The following is a 22117-nucleotide window of genomic DNA, read 5'->3' as shown; positions in this document are numbered from 1 at the left end:
GCCAGCAGACGATACCGAATGGCGCACGCCTCCGGTCGACGTTCTTTCCGGTACTCTCTACGTCTGCGCCTGGCGGCAATCGAGGGTCTACGCAACGTTTACTACGAGTACGCCATGATCAAAGCTCAGGAGATGCAACAAGTCAGGCGTGACTCAGAAGAAGAGGAAGAGGATGGAGATGTCATGGTCCAATGATTTCACAGCTACCGTCCTATCAACATTTGCCATAAATAAGAAACGGCTCTTTTCAGAGCCACATAAATTATTCGAAAAGAATGTCTCTATTACACACTCTGAACAAGGTAAAAGTGTACACATTCACTAAAGATATGTGTAACACAGCCATCTGACGTTATAAAAGTTTTCTCCTAATAAATACCCCATATCTATAGTCTTTCCTAAGTTATTGCTTCCATCACTTTTTGATGATTTTTAATAAAAAATACACATACCTGTGAAAGAAGTACAGTTGAAATCAATGAAATAGAAAATATCCCAAGATATCTTCATTGACAAATTATCCCTGTTCACTCATAAAATTTCACAGAAACGAAAACAAATTTTTTATGGAGATTTATAATTGGAAATGTTTACATCTTTTCTCCATTCGGAAGTACTCGGGACACCTCGTGCAAATTTTCAACGTTATCATCCGGACCTATTAATGGCTGATGCAATGCAAAATCCCCGTAGACTTTCTATTTTGGGGTGTGTATTGAAACCTGAAGCGATAGAGGGGGCGTTTCAAAACAGATAATCAGGACATTTTTCATATTAATGGATGAACATAGTTTGAGCACAAAGGTATTTATTATTATTGAAATATCAATCGAAAAGTGGTGGAAGCAAAAACTCGGGACAGAGTATATTAATACACTTGTTTATTATTAGATATAGGGTTTTTGTTATAAGGAGAAAATTCTATAACGGCAGGTGCTTGCATGTTGTGTATAATAGTTTAAAGAAGATGGGTGAATATGGCTTGTTAAATGCCCATACGAGGAATGATTACTAGTAGATACTGCAAATTAAAATATCATTTAATCTGATACTTTTTTAAAAAAAAAATAAGTAAAAACAATGTATATTTAACGTAACATCGGTTTGTAACCCTTAAATATTTTAGATACTTGCAATAGATTGATTTAAACTGGCGTATGCGTGTCAAAACCTCCAAATAGTGTCATTTTTATAACTTCTCTAGAGTGGGTCTACGCGTAAGCTCCATATTTTTGTCATAAGCTATATATATGCGTTTTAATGGAATTTCAACCAATTTTAATCAACAAAAATGTAGAGAGATGACCCATTTTACTTTAAAAATGTAATTTTGTAACCCAACAATTGAACATTTTAAAAAATTAATACAAGTCCGTAAATGTGTGGCTTACGTCTCATATAGCATTTAAACAACGCACTTTGTTGTGAATGAAATGGCTCAGTGGTTAGAGCTTTATAGAACTTGTCTTTTTAGGTTGGGAGTTCGATACCACCAAAACTTAGGGATTTATTATTTTTTTCTTATCGTTTTTTGAAATATTTCAAATTGAATATAGTTAGAAATTACCCTTTTGTAAACTTATATTATAACATATCACATATATTTAATTTAAAAAAATGTTAAATTTGAAATTGTATTTTACGATTAAACCAAATGGGCAGTTTCGCCATCTTATTCCCCAATATTCTTTGAGGTTACATTTGCACACCCGAATGAAAAAAATGAATTGTATTGATAAAAATAATATCAACGCATTTTGATTATATAACTACATGTATATAATTATTAAGTTGCTAAATATTCCAAGAAAGGACCCAAAAATAAAAACTTGAAATGCAACGCATTAATGCCATTTGAAAAAAAAAACCCACAGCATTAAAATGCCAAGTTTATTAGAACCCAAACTGTGCTGAAAAAAAAATATAAATAGGTACCTTATGATAGTCTGTGTTATCAATGTTCTAATTCCAGCAGGTTTCAAATAAAAGTGGGTTTTTTTTTTCATTAAATGTACATGTATTTCAAATTAAGTTCAAACACCATGCACATACATGTTCATTATTTACTATTATGTGTTACATAGGCGTCGGAACCGGGGGGGGGGGGGGGCTGCCCCCCTTTTTTTTCTTACAAAATTAAACCTAACCAAAAGGCACATAGCATCGAGAATGGGTCAGCCCCGACATTTCCGAATTGAAATGAAAATAAAGAAATATTAAGAGTTATATTGAAAATCCTCCACCCCCACCCACTACGGATTAGGAATTTTATGATTTTGGTAATATTAAGTTTTTGGTAGGTGTTTAAGATTATTTTTTTTTGGAGTAATAGGTATAGTACGCTTACCCCACCACCCCCCCCCCCACCACCACCACCACGGATTAGGAATTTTATCATTTAGGGAATCAGCCTTTTTTTTGCCTTGTCAAGATTTCTGATGATTAGTCAAGCCCCCCCCTTCAATTTTCTTCTGACGCCACTGTGTTAAAGCAAAACTATATTGCAATATGTTTTTACATCCACCACGTATGATTCCCTATATTTCTTACGGAAATTGATTGTAATTCATAGCTCTGTAAAAACGGACAGGACTACACGTCCCGTTTATCGATCGGTTGAAACCTTAAACGAAATAGTCATCATGATGTCAGACCCAAACTTCATTTCAAGAAGATTCGGTTCTTGATCCTCTTTCGTTTACCTCACGTACTGGTGTACATGTAAATTAACAATAATTTAATTGACTTTTCTTAATTTATGCGATCATACATAGTCAAGTTTTAACCTTGTGCCATCAAATGATTCTCATATGTTACTGAATTGCCCAAAATGTGAATGTTTTGATAGATGTGGATGTCAATGCCAGTTGGAATTTTAGCTCGTCGTGCGGGGTTGGTAGGGGTGAACCATCTTAATTTACCAAAAATATTTTTTTTTTATATCAAAACATTCAGTATAATAAAATGAATAGTGCCTGTTTGGGAGAGTAACAGTTGAAATTGAAACGCCTAAAACCCATTGTCAACCTCCGCTTCGCGTGGCTTGACAATGGTTATTGAGGGGTGTCAATTACAACTGTTACCCTCCCAAAGAGGCACTATTTATATAGTGTTGTTTGTTCTATCTGATAAAGTTGACTCATAAATGTTATGAAATAACAATTGTCTTACAACAACTATAAGCACTAGGATTATTGTGATATACCGTAATTATTAAGTGAACTTAATTACACCCCCTCCCTCCCCCAACTATTGTATGAACAATATCACTTTGGAAATAGATATTACATGTATGTTAATTTATAATTATATTTTTTTTATTCAGTTCAATACTTTTAGAAATACATGCTCATGATTACAACTACCGCTATTATTATGTAAACAATATTCCAAAATCTTTATAATCCTTAAATTCCTAAAACAACAATCAGCTGCTTGTGGTGAGAGTCATTGAAGCCACTGTCCAAGTTTAAGTATTTATAACGGCACATTGTCAAAACATCAAATGCGTATTATGGTTTCCATTTGAAAGTGCCGAACAGAGAGAGAGAGAGAGAGAGAGAGAGAGAGAGAGAGAGAGAGAGAGAGAGAGAGAGAGAGATATTTTACAATCAATTTAAAGTTATTAATTTTGATAAATTATAGATGCTAATCAAAGTAACACGTACAGGTTTTTATTTATTATTTTGATAAAACCAAGATATTGTGAGATACATGTAACTTTCAACGGATGTGCCAACTATCACTTATCTACACAGGCAAGTTATTTCTATAGCCCAATTTTAAATGAACGGAAATGTTATTCGATCATATGTGTGTTATAAAAGCAATGCTCATTTTAATAGTCTAATTCGAATCCATAGAACTCGATAAAAACATTATCGCCATAGCTCTAGACACAAATTTACCATTATTCATTCCTCTGAGACTGAGCAAATGTACGTAAAACAAGGCTTTTCAAATTAGATTTGTTATTATTTTAAGGGCCAGTATTTGTTTCCGTGATGTTACACATTTGAATAATCTTTAGGCACTTTTACTATTATCCCCCCCCACCCACCCACCCACTCAGAATTTAATGGTCGTCATCCTACTTTTTTACACCGTTTAATAAGAGAAAAATGAGTTCTAACTATTTATCATAAATCATTATATATATAATCAGACAAAATTGAAAATTGGAGAGGGAGGATTCCTAAAACTTATACTCGGGATCATTTTTAACAGCTTAAAAATTGTATTTACTTAAAACTATTTCAGTGGAATTATTAATGAGATAATTTGTGATTTAGGAAGAGGACATTAACCTCAAAAGACGGAGCCCACAAAAAGACCGTAAACATTAATTTGAAAACATATAGGAGCAAGTAACGTCTGAAAAAACGGCATGCACTTAAATTTTTGGATGTTGTCGGTCCTATAACACACCAAGCGGTGCAGACAAATTGAATATAACGCGCGTTATATATTATTAAACGATCATTTTCCTTTGGTACATGTCAAATTGTTCATGTAATTTTGAATATTTCAATTAACATTACAATAATAAATATTCTAAAAATACGTGATGACGTTTAAATTTGTGCGCATGGCGCATGAATAGGCTATGTGTATTCACAAGAAATACTGAACGTTGCAGATTTTCAATTCAATCGGAAGGGAAACTATACACTCAATGTAAATATTACGTCATGTTAAAAGTCTTAGAATATTTCAAAACTCAATAGAATTGTCATACCCGCTTACATGCAGGTATCTGCTGTAATACACGACAGTCCTATAGTTTGGGTCTGCTGGCTGCCAACGCACTAAATACGTTAAAAACACATAACAGACGTGGTAGAAACACCAGAGTAGTACCATAATTGATTTTAAAATAGATTCAAGTGACTTTTACATGTACATTTTGAAAAACATACGCACCCCCCCCCCCCCAACTGGAAACAGAAACATTTACATATATTGAAAGATCGACACCCCCCTCCCCCCCCCCCTCCCGAATCAAGCGGTTTTACGCTAAATTGCAAAATTGGTGGGAAAACAACATTTTTCACGTCATTTTTTCAAAATTGTTGGCCTATAAATCAAAATGAAAATCATGAAAACATTTCACATGTTTATCTGACAAAGAAAGCAAGATTAACATATTGTTAATTGATGATGTTCATTTTCTAATGCCATTAAAGGCCCTTATCACTAATAGTTCTTTAAAGTTTTTTTAAAGATCAACTTAGAAGACCGCATAATATTTTACTATACATTAAAGGGCGGATAACTCGAAGATTGACTGCACAAAAGTACAATGGTATAAGAACCCCTCAGTGTGCAGTGAACTTGTAGAGGGTCTGGGGATAATTCTTGGCAGAAGGGAGATCTGTATGGAAAAATGTCACATTCAAATGAATTTTTGTTTCATTCTAATAATGGACTTTTTTTTTAAAATTTTTCATAATTTTTACTTTTAAAATGTTCATTGGTATTGAAAATGTACATATTTAGGTCTCAATTTCTTTTGAAAAAATAAATATCCATTTGAAAATCTTGAAATGACGTTTTTGTTGGGTTTTTTTTTTACAAAATACATAACAGTCAAAAACAATTACAAGTACAATGTACTATATACATGTACATTTACATGAACATTCCACATGTTAAAATACATAAAACATGCAATACATATACATTGAAAAATAAATAATACTGATTTCATGCAGTAATAACAAACTCTCTAAAAAACAACACAAGGGATTCAGAATGTAAATATTGGCACTTTCTTGAATGTATTCTATAATGTATAAGCACTTTTTGTGGAATTTCAGTTTTTCCTGTGTGTCTGCCGATGTCGGAGCATATTTCCGGATTGGGCAAAACACTTTCCACACTCTGGGCATGCGTATGGCTTCTCCCCGCTGTGGGTCCGCTCATGCTTCATGCAGGTGGAGTAGTCCGCAAATGCACGGGTGCAGGTCCGGCACTTTTTCGGTTTCTCGCCTGTGTGAATCCGGAAGTGTGTGCGCAGAGTGGACTTCTGGGTAAAGGCCTTGCCGCAGATGGAACATTTGTGAGGCCGGATGCCGGTGTCGGTAGCCATGTGATAGTTCAAGTTGGTGTTTCCTCTGTAGGTCTTCCCGCACACAGGACACTGGTGTTTGGAGTGCTTAAACTTGACGGCAGATGACACAATGACAGGAGATGACACGTTCCTGTGGAATTTCAGTTTTTCCTGTGTGTCTGCCGATGTCGGAGCATATTTCCGGATTGGGCAAAACACTTTCCACACTCTGGGCATGCGTATGGCTTCTCCCCGCTGTGGGTCCGCTCATGCTTCATGCAGGTGGAGTAGTCCGCAAATGCACGGGTGCAGGTCCGGCACTTTTACGGTTTCTCGCCTGTGTGAATCCGGAAGTGTGTGCGCAGAGTGGACTTCTGGGTAAAGGCCTTGCTGCAGATGGAACATTTGTGAGGCCGGATGCCGGTGTGGGTAGCCATGTGATAGTTCAAGTTGGTGTTTCCTCTGTAGGTCTTCCCGCACACAGGACACTGGTGTTTGGAGTGCTTAAACTTGACGGCAGATGACACAATGACAGGAGATGACACGTTCCTGTGGAATTTCAGTTTTTCCTGTGTGTCTGCCGATGTCGGAGCATATTTCCGGATTGGGCAAAACACTTTCCACACTCTGGGCATGCGTATGGCTTCTCCCCGCTGTGGGTCCGCTCATGCTTCATGCAGGTGGAGTAGTCCGCAAATGCACGGGTGCAGGTCCGGCACTTTTTCGGTTTCTCGCCTGTGTGAATCCGGAAGTGTGTGCGCAGAGTGGACTTCTGGGTAAAGGCCTTGCCGCAGGTGGAACATTTGTGAGGCCGGATGCCGGTGTCGGTAGCCATGTGATAGTTCAAGTTGGTGTTTCCTCTGTAGGTCTTCCCGCACACAGGACACTGGTGTTTGGAGTGCTTAAACTTGACGGCAGATGACACAATGACAGGAGATGACACGTTCCTGTGGAATTTCAGTTTTTCCTGTGTGTCTGCCGATGTCGGAGCATATTTCCGGATTGGGCAAAACACTTTCCACACTCTGGGCATGCGTATGGCTTCTCCCCGCTGTGGGTCCGCTCATGCTTCATGCAGGTGGAGTAGTCCGCAAATGCACGGGTGCAGGTCCGGCACTTTTACGGTTTCTCGCCTGTGTGAATCCGGAAGTGTGTGCGCAGAGTGGACTTCTGGGTAAAGGCCTTGCTGCAGATGGAACATTTGTGAGGCCGGATGCCGGTGTGGGTAGCCATGTGATAGTTCAAGTTGGTGTTTCCTCTGTAGGTCTTCCCGCACACAGGACACTGGTGTTTGGAGTGCTTAAACTTGACGGCAGATGACACAATGACAGCAGACGACACGTTCCTGGCCTCTAAAACATCACAGGGTTTTGAACAACTATCCATGATGGACTCGTACACACACAGATCATCAAAGTTAGAACACTCATTTTTCAGGCTGGAATCCTCAAGAAACTTCTGTTGCAGTTGGTCCATGGCACTAGAGTAAGGAGAAATGGAGCCACTGGAATTGATGGAGGCATTGTCACTGAAGCTGTAGTATCCACTGTCAAACTCCTCATCCATGAAATCAGAAGCCAAGTTGTCGACGGTGATGCAGGGAACTTAGAAGTTATTGAAGCTTGGTACAGGCTGTCTGAATGGTTGCTATGTGATGACAATTATAGGTAGTTTCATTCATGACGTTCCAGACTTCTGTTAATGAAGCAGATGATTTATATTATTATTATTATTATATCTTTTCAGTACTTGTAATTCAAAAACCATTTTGTGGATATGATATTTTCATGTATTCACATATAGGATTTGTCCTGATTTTGACTTCTTATATCATAAGCTCATAAGTTATAAAATGTTACATTTGGTCTTCCATTAATTTTTAAATAAATTCTGTCATGGTATTTTGAAGGTAAGATGTAATGAATTAAATTATTACAATTCAATAAAATCTAATATCATATAAAGGACTATATATGATAAGGACATAAAATGGCCCCCTGAAATGAACATCATCATTTTATTGAAATTCTTTGTTTTCTTTGTACAGATATATATGTGATGTTTTTACATAATGTTCATTTTGATTCAACTGCCCACAATTTAAAATATAAAATCATAAAGACAACCTTTCCCCACCATTGTTTGCATTTTCAGCATAAAACAGCTTGTTTTCAAGTAGTTTTTCTTTCCGGAAACATAGAGCGCATGCTTGAACAAACAAAATATTTAAATCAGAGATGAATCTAGCCAAGTGTCATGTACAAATTTTGATTATCCATAATCTAAATTTTTGTAAAGGACAGGTTATCGTGTCGAAGATTTTACTTCTGTTTATTTTGTTTTTCTTATAAATTTTAGCGCGATTTTAATCAAAATACTTTCTCAGGGTTTGAATATGGCTATATTGTTCGGAAAAAGCTTTTGTTAGGTTCAAATGATGGTTAATCTCATTTACTCGTTTATCTAAATTCATGATAGTAAAAACGTCAAATGTCTTAGAGTTTTAGATAATTGAATTTCCTCACCTGTCATCTTTATTTTGCTAAAAGCATTTACAGGCATTATATACTTCAAAGGGAATTAATTGGCTAGGTAATTTACTTATGGATTAACTCAGGTGTCATAGTCTGAGCTATTATTCATTTATCGTTTTACACATGTTACATAATTTTTGTTTTATATACTGTTGAAATTCTTTTGTACAATAGTCGGAATCGGACAGCCGTCCCGATATCACCCGATCTGTATCAAAATTACTGTCAGGTCCTTAATAAATGTTGAAACGCTGATTGGACTTTCCTCGGTTACTTTTACCAAATTGAGGGCTACCACCCGAGTGTTGATCGGGTTATAGTACAGCCGAGTGTCGATCGAGTTGTACAGTGGTCCTTATTGGTGGTGCTAATTTTATTGTCGGTAATGTCATGTAATCTAAATTTTTGTAAAGGACACAAGGCTAATAGGTGGCAAAAAAAAGTCCTTGTTCAAGCATGCGCTTTATATTCCCCATTCATAAAAAGATAAGAAAAATGTCAATTTTTGACTGATCTTGATTTAATTATAGAAATAGCGTCATTTCTGACATCATATACTGCCAGTGAGTGCAAATAAATCAAATAAATAGGTGACAAATAGATTATACATTAGCTCTTCTAAAATATAACATAACATTTTATTGTACCGGAAACACAAAAAAAAAATGGTGAATTATGGAGGCCAAATTTAACTCATAACATATGTATTTTTTTGCAAATTATGCTATGATCAAGGAAATTTAAGATACTTTTCAATTAGTGAACGATCAATTTGTAATTTGTACGGCGAATTGTATAAATCATAATCATCTGCACAACTTTAGATACAGATTAAACATTCAAAACGAACTTCTGGAAAAAAATCCTCTCGACATCTTTTTAAACAACACTTCATTTACAATTTTCTAGCAAAATACACACGTGCATCCAGCAAGGCGTGAGACTTTGTTTACTTCGAAGTTACACATGTACTTGAAAATCAAGCCCGGGGCTTTTCATCCCCACCTTCCCTCCCCCCCCCCCCCCCGGGAAACAACACGCAGCAAAAAACTGGGATAGACATCTTACACACTGTTTTTCATATGATAAAAAAAAATCAACTTCTTTCGCGTGCGGAAACGCCCCAAATTTAAAGGGGAATTCGAGAATTAGTTTGTCTCAGCCATGTTTTGACACCTATAAATTTCTGTTTTACAGTGCAACACTCCAGCAGCCTACCATTCGGTCTCTGTCATTGTCTAGCTGGAAAACGCTGACAGTTTTGTCAAAGGACCCCGAGGCCAGGCGCCGTCCGTCACAGCTCCACGCCACGGAGTGAACTTTGGAGTCGTGCGCCGTGTGCTCTCGTATTCTCTTGTTTTGCTGAAAATGTTTTCGCATGTTTTCAATGTAAGTCGCCATCTTTGGATTTTGTAGAATAAAATCCTACCGAGTGGATTCAAAAGTTCCGGAAACCAGAGGCCCACATGACATATCGCTGACATAACAATTTCTAATGAAAGTCTTGCTGAAGTCTTACCGTTGTTTTTATTTCTTTATAATTACTGTGTTTCAGAATCTAAATTTCTGCGCTCTACCATACCTAAAGTAAAATCATCAATTCTGGCATTATTGAAAATTAATTTTAGTTTTCTGGAACAGATAATTAGACAAAATTGCAACTGTATTTAATTTAAAAAATAATCTGTTTTCTGTAATCAAATTATCATGATTTTATAAATGCTTTTTTTAATATGGGTAATGCAAATTTGCATAATGTTGATCAATTTTTTCCATTTTTGTTGCAAGTTAGACATAACTTCTGTTTTCTAGATTTCTGATAAGTTTAGCCCCCCCCCCCCCCCCCAAATAATTGTACAGTGATAATTGGGACGCATGATCGTACTGCTACATGTAGATTAAAAAATTCATGACCATGCAACCTTTAATAACTGTATTTTTTTCTACATTAATTATTCAACCATTACACATTTAACATGCATTTGTATCAGTCTCTACATTTGTATGCTGATGATGGGATTTGAACCCACTCTTCATTCCCAAAGGAATGTGTGCAACATTACACCACACCAGCTTTTATAGAGAAATAGGGGAATTCTAGTCATAAAAAACAAAATGCTCTTTCTTTAAAACTAAAAATAGCCTACATTTTAAAGCTGATTTGAATATGTTCAGCACACAGGCACCAGACGTTATATATTTTTCTCATAATAAAAATAAAACCCCTGTACCTTATAATGATAAAATTGTCAGAACTATTTAAACATCCCAACAATGGGTGACCTGGATTTTGAACCAACACATACACAAGCACAAATTACTACCTGGCATTAAATTCATTCACGTGATCTTGCACAGGTAGCAACCGACCAGAAAGAATAAACACCTGACGCCCGCCATGTTGGATCGTGAAGACCTGAAATTTACCAATGGGGTAACGTTAGGTAAGTTTTATATTTCACTTAATGTGTTTTCTTAATAGTCGAAAATCGTTTGGACAAATATTTTTTTATGTTTGAATTCATTCTTTTTTGTAATCAGCCATAAAAAATAATAAATACTTGTACATGTTCGACTCTACACAAATGTAGATTTCATGTATAAAATGAAATATATCTGAATCTTACATGTAATTTTACATATTAATCAAACCAAGATAATACATGTATGCATCATATATATATATACATACTGCATTTAATTTCCAGGCTTAGTTCCCCTATAGTTACAAAGGTTCTCTAAACATGGATCCGTGGAACAGCGCCCATGATGTTGTACGCTGCACCCTGTGTCAGGAATCTGTGGCCCCAATGTACTGTGAAGTTTGTCATACACATCTGTGTAAAGACTGTGTGGAGGAACATTTCTCTGATTCCTCTAAAGTTCATGAAGTGGTGTCACTTAAACAAGATCTAACCACTTTGAACAATCCTAAATGTAGGAAACACCCCACCAAACAATGTGAACTCCACTGTGAACAATGTGACATTCCTATTTGTGCAGAGTGTATATCATCTGGAAAACATTTAGGACATAAACAAGTCGACATGTTCCAAAGGTTTGAAAACAAAACAGAAATTTTACAAAAAGATTTGCAAGAATTAGAAAAATCCATTTATCTTAAATACAAAAAGATTGCATCCAACATCCAAGCGCAGAAAGCTGATCTGAGTCAAAACTCCCAGAAATTGTCAACAGCAATCGACAAACAAGGAGAAGTCTGGCACAGAGAAATAGACACCACTATCACAAACCTGAAATCTAACGTGGAGGAAATGGAATCCAAACACCTGCCCATCCTAAATAAACAGGAAGATGAAATCACACGTGCCATTTCTGAAATCACACAGACCATTGCTGAACTGAAGAAGTTATTGAACTCCAAAAATGTCAGCCTTGTCTCTGAGTACAAATCCAGGAACGCTGAATTCAGAAGATTGCCTCCTAAACTCAAAGTGTCCTTACCAAAGTTTAGGCCTCAGGAAATCCACACAGATCAGCTGATTGAACAGTTTGGTTCTCTGTCAGCATTATCTTTTACAACACAGGAACAAGACTACAGCATGCCGCCCCAGGGAGCCGAGTCCTCTCCCCCAGACCGGTCACTGATGGATGTACCCCGGGTCATCACAGCTATAGACACAGAGTATAGGTATGGAATATATGGTGTGATGTGTGTGAATGATACAGAGATATGGACATGTGGTAAGGACAGCATGATGAACCTCTACAACCTCCAAGGGGAACTAGTGAAGTCCAACCAAACCAAGTCAGGGAAGTATCCATACGACATAGCAGTGACAAGGAGTGGGGATCTAGTTTATACTGATTACGATGAATTAACTGTGAACATAGTGAAGAATACACAGATACAGACAGTGATCGGACTACAGGGGTGGATACCTTACGGTGTCTGTAGTACCTCCTCTGGTGACCTCCTGGTTGTCATGGTCAGTGATGATAAAGATGATAGTGATGAGAGTGACAGTGATGACGATGATCATAAACAAACAAAAATTGTGCGTTACTCTGGCTCCACAGAAAAACAAAGTATTCAATACGATGACAAAGGACAACTTCTCTATTCAACTGGTGGATTATTTAACACTAAATACATCAGTGAGAACAGGAACCTAGATATCTGTATGTCAGACCGTGACGCCCGTGCAGTAGTGGTGGTCAATCAGGCCGGGAAACTCCGGTTTACCTACACTGGTCATCCCTCTACTACCGAGAAATCATTCTATCCATACGGCATCACAACAGACAGCCAGGGTCGGATCCTGACAGCAGACCAGTACAACCACCGTATCCACATCCTGGATCAGGACGGACAGTTCCTCCGCTACATTGACAACTGTCATTTACAGGCTCCATGGGGTTTGTGTGTGGACACCAGAGACAACCTCTTTGTGGCTGAGTATGACACAGGTAAAGTGAAGAAAATCCAATATTACATGTAAATCAATTAACTCTACCAATTATATGTAAACAAAGCGTATAAGTATATATTACATACTGTGTGTAGATATAATGTAAACAAACTATACACATTACTGTATGTCATCATACGGTGTGTATCAGATGTAAACACGCTGTGTGTGGATAATTTAATGTATCACACATACACTGACCGTGTCTACAAGATGTAAACAGACTGTTCAACTGTATCTGTGTTAGGTTGTCATGAGTCAATCATTCCATTTCTTCAATCTTTATTTGTTTATATATCATATGTTTGTATGTAAACAAATTGTTCTTTAATATCGATATTACATCTCAAAACAACTGACATTGTTTATATACTGTATGTAAACAAACTGTGTTTATGTATCACATGTATATATCAAGTGATTCTATGTACATGTATATTACATATAGACAAACTCCTTTTTCTATTACATGTATATAAAGTGACTGTTTTGACTGTGTCTATAATCTGTGTTTGTTACATTAGAATGAATGGACTGTATTTGTTACATGTAGTTATCAGCAAACTCTGTGTGACATGTTTTAATTACACATAATGGGTTAACAGACAGGTAGCACTCAATTCTTTACCAGCAATGGAGCGAGGCCACAAAGGGACTGAGGCCCATTACTTATATAGAGGAGTGATACCTGTATATCAACCCAATCAGAATTCATATCCAATGAGACGATTGTTGTGACTTACCTTTAAACCTTCAGAATTAGAGTAGATGTTTGATTTCCTGCTAATCTTGTATCTTCTGTTCTAACTTCATAAAATCCTTGTGTGGAATATATTTTGTCCCTTGGTGTTTTTATCTGAAAGATTTTCCAGAACTGCTTACAAGATTTCTAAAAATGTATTTAGACAATGAGTATATTGACATAGATATACATGATATTGTTTATGAATGCTTTATGATAATTAATGTTTTTAAATAAAACTTTAAACAAAGAAATCAATGTATTGTTTTCAGCAACTAGCCTTTTAAATTTGACATCAACCACATGATGGCGTCAAAACTGTGGCGCCTGCAGGGTCAGCAATTATCCAATTGTCATGCTAACAAGTAATTTAATTTAAAAGAGGGAGAGGAATTATATTATATATCAAATAAAAGTACAAAGTTTGTACATATAAATACCGGTACCAATTTGTCTTCGTTGAAGCAGCAGTTATACTGCCTATCTGTGGTCATTGGAGCAGTGAGGTATGAGGCTCTCTCTCTCTCCCTCTCTGCGAGTGCAGTAATGAGTGTGGGCTGACAGCGATATCTGAGATGATTTGACTGCTATTTGATGACTGTAGCAAGTAAAATACATGTGAAATATGAAAAAAAAAGTGCTTGTTTTAAGATACATAAGCTTTTAAAAAAGGCTGGATTTTACCCAAATTTCAGGTAGAGATGCTAAAATGACTGATCATTAAATGTCAATTTAAGATGCAAAATTGTTAATTCTGGATTGAGTACACTAATTAGCAAGAATATATTCTAATGAATTAAATGGAATATGGAAGGATGATGATTAAACAAATAATTTACTAATATTTCCATTTCTCTAAACCCCTGCTGTTGATATAATTGGGAGATAATTTTCACGCTCTATTTGAATCATGCATGCAAATATTTGAGAAAGGGCATTCCTATGGCTTTAAACCAAATTCTCTGCCGCACAACAAGGCTGCATTAATGCAAGCTTTGTGAATTATACCTTGTGCATACAAAATTTTAATTGTCTCCTGAAATGACGGAACTGCATGGTCAACAATCCACCGTCAGCATCAGAGAGGAAGAAATAGTCTAGTGACTGGGGGCACCATTATCTTCTTGGTAGTGGGCACCTTCATTTTGTAAACTGACATTATTAAAAAAAAATTATGCTCAATTACTTTTGCAAAATTAAGACCATTTATTAATAACTACATTTAATTCACTATGTGTAATCTGGGATTATGAAACATAGATTAAAATCCATGCATTTAACTTGTATCAAAATAATTGTAATGATTTATAAGCCATGCAGTATGTATTTAAAGTTTAAAAATTACATAATTATTAAAAGATCTACTAGATGGTCATCTAGTCAAAGGGAGGCAACTTTATCATTTAAACAACATGGATATTGTCATTCCTGTGCTTTTACATACTGTAATGCAGTAGAGCAGACTGAGAGAAAGCTTCCCACAGACTACTTCAATCAATTGGGCAAAACAGCTGAAATGTCTTTCGGAGTCATCAGGAGCAGAGGCTGTGACCGGCATGGAAAGGCAGAGGCTTCCAACAAGAACGGGACTCAAGAGTGCTGTGTGTACCTTCACATTCGACCATTACAACCCCTTCAAGAAAGTAGAAACAAATGAAGATCATCTTCGCATACTAAGAAAAAATTGCCACCATCAACATCCAGACGACTGGTCTCAGTATTACGAACCCGACTTGAAATGTAACCCCCCCCCCCTCCACTCGCAAAGAATGCGGTCCCTCACCCTTAACCCCCTTAGGCTATAGAGAGAATAATTCTACCGTGACTAGGCTACGTTCAGGAGAATATTACAATATATGAGCATATTAATTATAGTACAAAGCGCTGTTCTATTTAAGTATTTATCTACTACACACTGGCATCGGAAGCAAATTGAAAGTGGGGGGGGGGGCTAGACTAATCCTCAGAAATATTGAGGAAAAAAAAAATTCCCAAAATCATGGAAATCCTAATCCGTGGGGGGGGGGGGGGGGGGGAGGGGGAGGGGAGAATATCTATACTTCCAAAATAAAAAAAAATCTTACCTACCCATTTCCCCCCCCCCCAAATCATGAAATTCCTAATCCGTGGGGGGGTGGGGGGGGGGGCTATTATGCCTATGACTCCAACTTCTCAATCTTTCAAGGTAAATTTAAGAACAATTATCTTAACTGCGAGAAAAAGTGGGGGGGGGGGGGGGGGCTAAACCCTCTATGATCCTATGTCCATAATGGTTAGGTCTAACTTTGCAAAAAAAAAGTGGGGGGGGGGGGGGGCTAGGCCCCCGGTTCCGACGCCTATGCTACAATATAATATTATTATTATTTTCTATCAAATTCGCCGCCCCATGCAATATGAAATCATGTGCGGATTCAGATAATTTCCCAGGGCGAGGAGGGGGGGGGGTACTTTGTTTGGAGAAGGATCCTAGGCCTGGTTTACGTCGATATTTTACTTTGTGAATTAAATATAAGGTTGAATTTTTCAGGGGAGGGGGGGGGGCTTCGACTCATCTAGATCCGCGCATGCCCATGACTACTAAAAGTTACATTTATAATGATTTTAGACGCAGTATGTTTTTGGTAATTTGTAGGGTACAACGGAAATATTTAATTTGGGGTGACTAAAAAAAAAGAAGTCCCAAACATCAATGTTACACAGAGGAGGGTTGGGGTGTTCTGCCCAGGTGATTAACTCGGTTGTAACTGGGTTTGATAGGTGGGGGGGGGGGCGGTTAAAGATATACAGTTCAATTACCAGTACATCATTGAATTTGATTACAGGTGGATTGATATTTTTTAAGGTCCCCCATCATTTATCTTTCTTTCCAAAATATGAAATATAAAGCAAGCTATACGCGTACATATATAGCGTAAACGTTACAGAACGGGAACAGACCTAGAATAAGATTTGCCGTAGACAAGGTACAATGTTTTGAAAGAAAAAACCGAACTGCCCCTAACCCACACCCCCCCCCCCAAAAAAAAAGTTTCTCCCGTGGAATATATGAAGACCGTAATTGAATGTAACTACATTTGTATTAGAACTACTAAGCATTTTAAAAAATCTATCGATATTTTATCAATGTAAAGTAGTCCCCTTCAACATTCAGTGTTTATTTTACTGAGTAAACATGTGGAAAATGAAAAAAAATACATAAACTTAAGCAGTATCGCTAAAAAAAAACAAGTTTATACATGATAAAATACATTAGTATTTTTTTCTATTTCTTAGGAAAATCGATAAAGTTTATTAGGGACTTTTTACGTCTGTTACTGATTTTCTATGGAAATATAACAAATAAAATGAAAAATTTATTCTTAAAATTTTGCTTTTATAACAACAGAATTAGAACTTTCTTGTTGCATAATTGTAAAACAAGTTGTTTTAACAACAAGTATGAAATATATTTTCAAACTTAAAACTTATATAGAAATCAATGGAACTACTTATGTAAATTACATGTAATATCAAAAGTATAATTCATAGTCTTATACAGAATCCAATTTAAGAAAAATGGTTCTATATAACACTTGACAATTTTTACGGATCTAGCTTGCAAAATTTAAATTATTTCGATGGTTTCAAATTTTAGGCCATATCTTCAGTCCTTGTTTTAATTTTTGTTCTTAAAAATAATACTTTTTATGGTTTCACTTTGAAATAACTTTTTTCGGTCATATCCTGAATGAAAATACACTAAGAACTTGCTTTACATTTTTTACCCTAAAAATCAGAATTTATCTCAAGATTGTGGCGGTGCATTGTGACATTGTTAAAAACCTTTTTTTAAAGTGTTTCCGAGACAGATAAGATAGCGGCTTTGATACGGAACGCAATGCCGACATCGGCGCCATTTGTCGCGGTATTTCAGATCGCTCATAAGAGGAAGCCTTATCAAAGGAACCCCGACAAAATCTTTATAAATACTGTCGACACAAAAAACATATTATTCCACAGAGAGTTGACAACAAAAGCAGAATATCTTCCGCCAACGTGATGCAATTAGCCAAGAGATTAGACCACTCTGAAATTTACTTCAAGAAAGCCTGCCTCCAGATTGTGATGCTCAACGAGAAACTTTCCTCCGCCAGCAGACGATACCGAATGGCGCATGCTTCCGGTCGTCGTTCCTTCCGGTACTCTCTACGTCTGCGCCTGGCGGCAATCGAGGGTCTTCGCAATGTTTACTACGAATACGCCATGATCAAAGCTCAGGAGATGCAACAAGTCGGGCGTGATTCAGAAGAAGAGGAGGAAGAAAGACATGTCATGGTCCAATGATTTCACAGCTACCGTCCTATCAACCAGTCCCATGAATTATGCAAAGCGGCTCTTTTCAGAGCCACTCAAATTATTCGAAAAGAATGACTCTATTACACACTCTGATCAAGATAAAAGTGTACATAACACACGCACATTCACTAAAGATATGTGTAACACGGCCACCTGAGAAAATTTTATAACGTCAGGTGCCTGCATGTTGTGTATCATAATTTAAATTTAAGGCTACATTTGCAGGCCCGAATGAAAAAAATGAATTGTATTGAAAATAATAATATCAACGCATTTTGATTATTTGACTACATGTATATATTAGGTTGCTAAAATTCCAAGAAAGGACCCCAAATTAAAAAAATTGAAATGCAATACATTAATGTCATTTAAAAAAAAATGATAGTCTGTGTTATCAATGTTTTAATTTACCAGGATGTTGGTTTTTTTTTTTATTCAAAGGTAGTTCAAACACCATGCACGTACATGTTCATTAACTACTATTATTTGTTACAGAGGCGTCGGAACCGGGGGGGGGGGGGTAGGGGGCTTAGCGCCCCCTCTTTTTTTTTGGGGGGGGGCAAAGTTTAAGACCTAACTATCCAGGCATATATCATCGGGGATCGGTAAGACCCGGCATTTCCGAATTGAAATGAAAATAAGGAAATATTTGAAGTAATATTGAAAACAGCAGTTATAGGTACCCTCCCCCCCCCCCCCATGGATAAGGAATTTTATTATTTTGGCAATAATAAGTTTTTGGTAAGCAATATTTATTTTAGAGTTATAGGTTAAAAAAACCGCTTTACGTGCGGGGTGGGTAGGGGTGAACCATCTTCATTTATTTATTATACTTTCATTTTAAATACTGAAATCTGATTGGTTAAGACGCAGTTATTAATCGGTTCTATTACCATCAGCGTTAGCAACTTACTTGGCAACGGGTTTAACATAATGAATTGTTACATGCGCGTAAATTAAGCGCGTAAGGTACGCTGTAAAATTCAAGTCATTCCTATAAAAATGTAGTATATCTTAAACGCTTGACAATGGTTTTTGAGGGGTGTCAATTTCAACTGTTACCCTCTCAAACAGGCACTATTTATATAGTGTTGTATGTTCTATCTGATTAAGTTTACTCATTAATGTAATGCAATAACGATTGTGGTGCAATAGCTGTAAGCACTATGATTATTATATTATTTATTATGTGAACCTAATTAAAATCCCCACCCCCCCCCCTCTTTTTTATGAACAATTCTACTTTCGAAATAGATATGATGTTGATTTACAATTATCGGGTTTTTTTCCTGTTCAATACTTTTAGAAATAAATGATTATACCAATCGCTATTATTTTGCAAACAATATCCCCAAATCTTTCATCCTTAAATTCTTAAAACAACAGTTAGCTGGTTGTGGTGACAGTCATAGAAGCCATTAATTGTCCAAGTTTAAGTAATTATAACGGCGCATTGTCAAAACATCAAATGCGTATTATGGTCTCCATTTGAAAGTGCCGAACAGAGAGAGAGAGAGAGAGAGAGAGAGAGAGAGAGAGAGAGAGAGAGAGAGATTTTACAATCAATTAAAGTTATTTATGTTGATAAATTTTAGATGATAATCAAAGTAATACGTACAGGTTTAAATTTGTTATTGCGATAAAACCAAGATATTGTGATATACATGTAACTTTCAACGTATGGGCCAAATATCACTTATCTACACAAGAATGTTATTTCTATAGTCGAACTTTAAATGAACGAAAATGTTATTCAATCATATGTGTGTTTGAATGCAATGTTCATTTAAATAGTCTAATTCGAATTCACAGAACTCATTAAAAACATTATCGCCATAGCTCTAGAAACACGAGAGAATTTATAATTATTTATTCCTCTGAGACTGAGCAAAAGTACGTAAAACAGGGGCTGTTCAAATTAGATTTGTTATTTTTTTTAAGGACCAGTACAGTGTATATGTATTCCGTTCTGGTACATTTGAATAATCTACTAGCTACATGTAGGAACAAAATAATATAATATACTAGCTACATGTAGGAACAAAATCTGACAGAAAGGACACTGAATTCTCTGTGAATGTCTCTTGTTAACTTATTTATTCAGAATTTAGACCCAAGAATAAATGGAAGTAAATGCTTGTCTATATAAATACTACCCCCCCCCATTCAGCAGTTCAGAATCAAATGGTCGTCATCTTAGTTTTATTTACACCGTTTGATAACAGGATACTGAGTTCTTACATGTACTCTTTATCATAAATCATTAATGTTATCAAGCAAAACTTAAAATTGAAGAGAGAGAATTCCTGAAACTTATACTAGTACTCGGGATCACTTTTCAACAGCTTGAAAAAAAGTTGTATTTATTTGAAACGATTTTAGTAAAACTACTTTAGAGATAATTCGTGAATTAGAAAGAAGACATTAACCTGAAAATACGGGCCCACAAAAAGACCGTTAACATTAATTTAAAAACATATAAGAGGTAGAATAATTTAAACAAGACCTTGGAATTTCAGTATATAGCGTAGCTATTTATTCCATGCGTCATAACAAGTTAAAAATGACGAGGTTTCAAGCGAAGTACACCGGCCTTTAACTTCAATTTCACTGTTTATTTCAAGACATTACTCTATAAAGGTTGGATCACAAAAAGACCGTTATAACATTAATTTGAAATTATTTACGAGCTGGTAACATCAGAAAAAAAATGGCACGCACTTCAATTTTTTTTATTTCAAATGTTGTCGGTCCTAAACAGGCACGTAGCATCGTTTTTGAAAGTGAGGGGGCCAGACCCATCCAAAAAATCTTGACAACCAGAAAAAAAGAAAGAAAATTTACAGTTTCCAAAAATCATCAATATCCTAATCCGTGGGGTGGGGGGGGGGCGGGGGTAGACTAAACTATACTTCCAAAAAAAAAAATTCTTCCCTACCCAAAATTTTTTTCCCCTCCAAATCCTGAAATTCCTCATCCGTGGGGGGGGAGTAACTTCAATTTGACTCCTCCTTTCCTTATCTTCATATTAATTTTTTACTTACTTCCAAAAAAGTGGGGGGGGGGGGGGCAACTCCATTATGATTCATTTTTTTTATATGTAAATTTTAAAAATATCTTGCTGCGAGAAAAAGTGTGGGGGGGGGGGGGGGGGGGCAGGCCAGGCCAGGTTTTCACAAATTCCAAAGTGAAAGTGAATTTTTCATGGTAGGGGTTATTTTAGGGGCCATATCTCAGTCCCCTATCGATTGATTTTCCTGAAGTTTGGATATGTTGTTGGACTAGTGTCATTCTATAGGTATGTTGTATTTGAACTCATTTGAGCCGGTGGAATTTTTTATATGATTTATTTTTGGATAAAGGAATAAGAGGGAAAAATAATTGTGGTCTGTGTCCTACATATATTGAAAGATCGACGCCACCCCCCCCCCCCCCCCAATACGGTTCGTTCCACGGTAATATATACACAGTCATGTATTACAGGCACGTAGCATCGGGGGGGGGGGGCAGGGGGGGAGCAGTGCCCCCCCCCCCCCCCCCCCCCCCACTTTTTCTCGCAGGAACAAATTTTTAAAAATTTACATATAAAAAAGTGAATTAACATGGAGTTGCCCCCCCCCACTTTTTTGGAAATCAAATTGAAGCTACGTGCCTGTATTAGGTTTCTTTTTGTCAAAGAACTATATAATTATGATAATACTATTTTTCAAGCAATCGCCCGATGAAACTGCTTGTAAAAAGCCGTTTAACGCTAAAATGCAAAAATGGTGGGAAAAGAAAAATCTTTTACGCCATTTTTCAAAATACGGATCTCATGAATCAAAATGAAAATTATGAAAATACTTCACATGTATATATCTGACAAAGGAAGCAAAGATTATCACACTGTAAATTGATGATGTTCATTTTTAATTATAGGGCCATTAAAGGCCCATATCACATATAGTCCTATAATTTTTTTAAACATTAACTTCGAAGACCGCATAATAAATTACTATACATTAAAGGGCGGATAACTCGA

General features: G+C 36.4%; 4 protein-coding genes across 4 annotated transcripts; 1 reads left to right on the top strand and 3 right to left on the bottom strand.

Annotated features, from left to right (window-relative positions):
- Nucleotides 1-5815: 5815 nt before the first annotated feature.
- Nucleotides 5816-6289, bottom strand: LOC128163196 (zinc finger protein 22-like). Its single transcript, XM_052826725.1, has one exon. The coding sequence runs from the start codon at nt 6287-6289 to the stop codon at nt 5816-5818; it is 474 nt and encodes a 157-aa protein (XP_052682685.1).
- A 322-nt stretch (nt 6290-6611) lies between these two features.
- On the bottom strand, nt 6612-7085 carry LOC128163195 (zinc finger protein 22-like). The gene has a single exon (XM_052826724.1). The coding sequence runs from the start codon at nt 7083-7085 to the stop codon at nt 6612-6614; it is 474 nt and encodes a 157-aa protein (XP_052682684.1).
- On the bottom strand, nt 7057-9941 carry LOC128162611 (zinc finger protein 354A-like). The gene is made up of 2 exons (XM_052825846.1): nt 9805-9941; nt 7057-7747 (listed from the first exon to the last, which is right to left on the bottom strand). Exon 2 carries the CDS (start codon nt 7616-7618, stop codon nt 7172-7174), a length of 447 nt encoding a protein of 148 aa, XP_052681806.1. The 5' UTR covers nt 7619-7747; nt 9805-9941; the 3' UTR covers nt 7057-7171.
- A 978-nt stretch (nt 9942-10919) lies between these two features.
- On the top strand, nt 10920-14022 carry LOC128162571 (E3 ubiquitin-protein ligase TRIM71-like). The gene is made up of 2 exons (XM_052825819.1): nt 10920-11030; nt 11295-14022. Exon 2 carries the CDS (start codon nt 11331-11333, stop codon nt 13047-13049), a length of 1719 nt encoding a protein of 572 aa, XP_052681779.1. The 5' UTR covers nt 10920-11030; nt 11295-11330; the 3' UTR covers nt 13050-14022.
- The last annotated feature ends 8095 nt before the right edge of the window (nt 14023-22117 follow it).

Source organism: Crassostrea angulata, chromosome 9, assembly GCF_025612915.1.
Source record: "Crassostrea angulata isolate pt1a10 chromosome 9, ASM2561291v2, whole genome shotgun sequence".
Lineage (NCBI taxonomy): Eukaryota > Metazoa > Mollusca > Bivalvia > Ostreida > Ostreidae > Magallana > Magallana angulata.
This window is presented reverse-complemented; position numbering and strand designations above follow the sequence as displayed.

Excerpts from the sequence above, each read along its gene's own strand:
- LOC128163196 (XM_052826725.1), bottom strand. The coding sequence starts at position 6,289 with ATGCCCAGAGTGTGGAAAGTGTTTTGCCCAATCCGGAAATATGCTCCG.
- LOC128162611 (XM_052825846.1), bottom strand. The coding sequence starts at position 7,618 with ATGGATGAGGAGTTTGACAGTGGATACTACAGCTTCAGTGACAATGCC.
- LOC128163195 (XM_052826724.1), bottom strand. The coding sequence starts at position 7,085 with ATGCCCAGAGTGTGGAAAGTGTTTTGCCCAATCCGGAAATATGCTCCG.
- LOC128162571 (XM_052825819.1), top strand. The coding sequence starts at position 11,331 with ATGGATCCGTGGAACAGCGCCCATGATGTTGTACGCTGCACCCTGTGT.